Genomic DNA, 4648 nt, shown 5'->3' on the forward strand with positions numbered 1-4648 from the left:
AAAAAAATTAGATTTGGCAAGTGTAGATGATGTCTTATCTTTAAACCTATGATCTATGAGAAATTATGATAGGAAAAAAAAATTCTTACAATCACGAAGAAATTTCTTAAAAATTTCTTACTCCCTGCAAATCCTACGCTTGCCAATGCACGATTCTAGCAAAAAAGATTGCTAATAATGGTAAACTTGGATACAACTTTAAATTGTAATTTAGAAATTTATACACTTTAATCACATGCATCTAAGTCGAAGGACAAAGTATTTGCCGAAGTATCAAAAGTTAATGCTACACCTTGTAGTTGATTAACACCTAATATTGAGATGTCTTGATCTGTTCCTACAAAAGCCAGGCAATAGTGACCACGAAAGTGAACAACAACTCGCTCTTGTGCCAAAAGCAACATTGTACCTGGATTTTCACTGCCAAAATATAACTTTACAACAGGAAATACTAAACCAGGACCATTTGGATTCTCTTTATAGCAAGTGTCGAAAGGTCCGACTGGGTTGTCAACCATAGGAATATCTTGTACTTCAGCTCTAAACGCATAGCGAAATATGACATAAAAATCCTTGGGAAAATGGGTAAAGGTCGTTCCTGTATCCACGATGACTCCACCATGCATATTTGGTTTGAAATTCCACCATGAGGGATTGACCAAAACTTCTTTGTCATTAATAAAAATTTTATAAAGGTTAACATAGAAAAATGAACGGTACCTTCTGTTTGGTAGTAATTTTGCTGATTTTCCTCTTGGATATGAGCTGTTATGAAAACTGATGGTAGATCCCTTTCCTGAATGAAATCTTGGCAGACACATGGAAAATAGTGACGCTCCAAATTGTGATCGTAAAGAATATCCAACCTTTTTTTGTGGACGTACTCTGCGTCCAAGGCCAGCAATTCCAGAGAACCAACCACTGAAATTTGTTCCACTGGTTTGATCTTTGCCACATCCAAACATAACCCTAATTGGTCTTTGGTCTAAAACAAAAGTAATCACATCATCGGCCATGTATCCGTTTGTTATTTGTCTACTCCCATATGTCATTTCATAGCGACACTCAGAACTATCTGGATCACAAGTGAAAGCGGAGTCCTCAAATATGCAATATTTTGTACCGTATCGCAAGCAGTCAACTTTTCGAAAAGTTTTCGATGCAGTGGAATTATATAATGGATTTTGAAACTTTTGTTTGTAGCACTTATTTTCCTCACATGGTCCACATTGCCACCAAACTAAATCACTGCCAGTGTCAATTACGAAAAAACTTCTAACTTCTTCACTGCCTAACAAAAAAGATGCAACATACTCGCCATTTGAGTAATAGGCACCGGTTGTTTTTGGTACAAGTTCGCGCATCTTGCTCCCTTGCGCGTCGTGTTGCCTTGTCAGAGTTGCATTTGCATCAATTGGATTGTCATTTGGAGGAACCGTCCCTTCTTTAACATCGTTACCATTTTCAAGAATTGAAGCCAAATAACTTGCTCTAGCATGAGATCGAGCAAGTCTACTTTCAAGCAATGAGTCGTAGTCCTTGAAGTTTAATTTTTCAAATACATCGCGATGGTAAATAGTGAAAGTATAGGACGGCATTGGAGGATCTGGAAGCTTAGTTGGATCAAGTGACATGAATCTTTCTTTAGCTAGGTTAATAAAAGTGGAGTTAAGGGGTGAAAGATATTTCTCATTAGCCGAAACAGCAATCAGAATTGAGAAAATAATTGACCTCAAAAGATGAATATGGAACAGGTTTTCCATTTGTATAGAACTTAGTGTACGAAGGTATTTTATCAATTCTTTCATTCGGTATGAAATAAGATCACCACTTCCTGAAATCATCTATATATTTTATTGTAAAATCTTTAATTCTATGCCAAAATAGGAAGAAAAACCAGAGCTAATTATAGAGATTTGATTCTCTTTGAGAAGCCATATATAGTGTAAAGAACTAGGAATGAAATAATTAAATACTCAATAAAGAGAATAATAAATTTTTTACCTTTTTTCCTTTGATATAATTAATATTAAGAGGATCAGAGTTTGATCACCTACTGATTTTTATCAAATGAAAGAAGATATTTTGATTTGGTACAAAATCTGATGAGATAACATACAATAATTAGGTAAAGAATCTATAATATTTAGGAACTTTATTATGTAACTTCACTACTATTCACATTGTATTAAGCATCCATTGACGAGAGACGGTACACTTGGGGAGAGGTGATCAGACAGGATATAGCGAGGCTTCAGATTTCCGAGGACATGACACTTGATAGGAAGATGTGGAGGTCGAGTACTAGGGTTGTAGGTTAGGAAGTAGTCGAGTCTTACCTTACTTCGTATCTTTGTGAGACTAGTCTGGTAGAGTTTTTGTCTAAGATAGCTAGTAACAATGTTTTGTCTTATTATTTCGATTTTCAGTGCAAGACCTATTTTCTACCTATCGCTTTTGCTTTGCATCTTTCTTCTGAATTTCATGTTGTCCCTAATTTTCCTATGATTTCTGTGATGATACTAATATTGTCTCTTTTTGTCTTTTTGTTTTCTTGAGCCGAGGGTCTTTCGGAAACAGCCTCTCTACTCCTTCGGGGTAGGGGTAAGATCTGCGTACACACTACCCTCCACAGACTTCACTAGTGAGATTTTACTGGATTGCTGTTGTTGACAAGGGACAGCACTCTGGAAGGATGCTTAATATAATTTGAATAGTGGTGAAGCTCGAATACTAAAATATAGGTGAAAACCTACTTAACTTGGTTGTACGTTTAAGTTCGTTAGGTAGGGTGATTGAGATATGAATTTTAGGAGGCTGGACCATTGCTATTGTCCTCACATTTGGAGATTGAACAAGCCCTTTTTCGCCAAAAATTTATGTAAGCTCACTACTAGAAATTCGATAAAAACCGATCACGGTTGACCGACTAATTTTGTTTGGTCAAAAAATCGGCCAAAAAACTGACCAAAGTTGGTCGACTTTTCAAATTTTCTTTTTTTTATGAAACTGACCAAGTTTGGTCGGTTTTCTTTGGCGCAAAAATGCGGGAAAATATTTTTGAGTCCCGCAAAAATTATTTTTCAAGAAACCGACCAACTTTGATCAGTTTTTCATTTAAAGTAAATTAAAATTAATATTAAAAAAAACCGACCGAAATCGGACAGTATTTTTATTTTTTAATAAAATCGACCAACTTTGGTCGGTTATTTTCATGTGAAAATACAATTAAAGACTATAAATGAAATAAAAGACAGTCTTAAAATAAAATGCACCAATGGTCTAGTGGTAGAATAGTATCCTGCCACAGTACAGATCCCGGTTCGATTCCTAAATGGTGCATTTTTTAGTTACATAATTAAAATACCGGCCAACTTTGGTCGGAAAAAACTGACCAACTTTGGTTGGCTTTTCCAGCAATATTCTTTTTTTTTTTTAAATTTAATTGACCGACCAAAGTTGGTCGGTAATTTCCGACCAACTTTTGTCGGTATGCCCTTCCGACCTTCAAAATACCGTCCACACGGAAATGGTCGCGTTTTGGACAGGTTATTGGCCATTGCCGACCAACTTTGGTCGATTTTTTTGGACGGTTTTGCCCGGATTCCTAGTAGTGACTTTTTACAAAGTTAGTAGTTCACTTTGGCTAATAGTTTAGTTATTCTCGGAGGAGTTCAATTTCGGTAGCTAGAGAAGGAGAGGGATGGTGTACACAAGGCCCTCAAAGAGATTCACCATCCTATGGTTGACCGACGATTACTAGCAATTCACTTTATGCAGGAGAGCTGCAACCTGAAATCTAAATTGTGGACGGGTTTCTCCCTCCCACTTCTTATATCATCTATGTGTATCTAGTGTGGAGTAGCACTCCTGTCCACAATATACAAATAACCAGTGGGAAGCAAAATTCTACCAAGGGGATTTAAAAAAAGATAAAAATCTACACACACAAAAAAAATCAAGAGGATCCAACCAATATATATACATAAAAAAAATTTAACCTTGTATATAAAATGTATATTTTGGACGAAGGTGGACGAATCCCTTCCACCACATGGCTCTGCCCAGACAAATAACCTGACCTCTTTAAAAGCTTCAGGTCAATTAGACCATGTAAATGAGTTTTTCATAATTCTATTGTCTTAGTGTGGGCGTTTGTGTCTCTCAAGTTTGTAGCACCCCAAAGTTTCTTTAGGTGGATTCTTCCCTAAAACAGTATGAGTTCTAATGCCACTCTGCTGAATATCATTGAGTCACATTCAAAGATGATTTTTCCAAAACCATTAGCATGATGCCATCAAATACCAATCAATAATGTTTTGCTTCTGCGTAGTTCTTTCCCTTACGTGTTTGCCCTAATTTTCTTATAATATATTTTCTTTTAAGGGGTGCAACATATTTATCGTAATTAAGTTTTCCTTTTACTGAAAGAAAAATACGAATCTTCCAAATTCGGCGAATCTTTTTTTTTTATTTGGAGAAAAATATTTTGTACTCACATAAATTGAGGTCATTCCTTCTCACTTGGTAGCATCCACAATGTAGCGTATCCTAAGGAGTTTGAGAATCTTGTTTAAGAGAAGGATTTGTAATACAAACTTGTATAAAACTCTTTAAGAAGTAAATTTTGTGAGATTATTTTCTATAG

The 4648-nt window shown here is 35.8% G+C and overlaps 1 protein-coding gene across 1 annotated transcript; it reads right to left on the reverse strand.

Moving 5' to 3' along the window:
- Positions 1 to 227: 227 nt before the first annotated feature.
- On the reverse strand, positions 228 to 1763 carry LOC109212593 (protein ASPARTIC PROTEASE IN GUARD CELL 1-like). The gene has a single exon (XM_019376242.1). It carries the CDS (start codon positions 1761 to 1763, stop codon positions 228 to 230), a length of 1536 nt encoding a protein of 511 aa, XP_019231787.1.
- Positions 1764 to 4648: the final 2885 nt, after the last annotated feature.

Source organism: Nicotiana attenuata, unplaced genomic scaffold, assembly GCF_001879085.1.
Source record: "Nicotiana attenuata strain UT unplaced genomic scaffold, NIATTr2, whole genome shotgun sequence".
NCBI classification, from domain to species: domain Eukaryota; kingdom Viridiplantae; phylum Streptophyta; class Magnoliopsida; order Solanales; family Solanaceae; genus Nicotiana; species Nicotiana attenuata.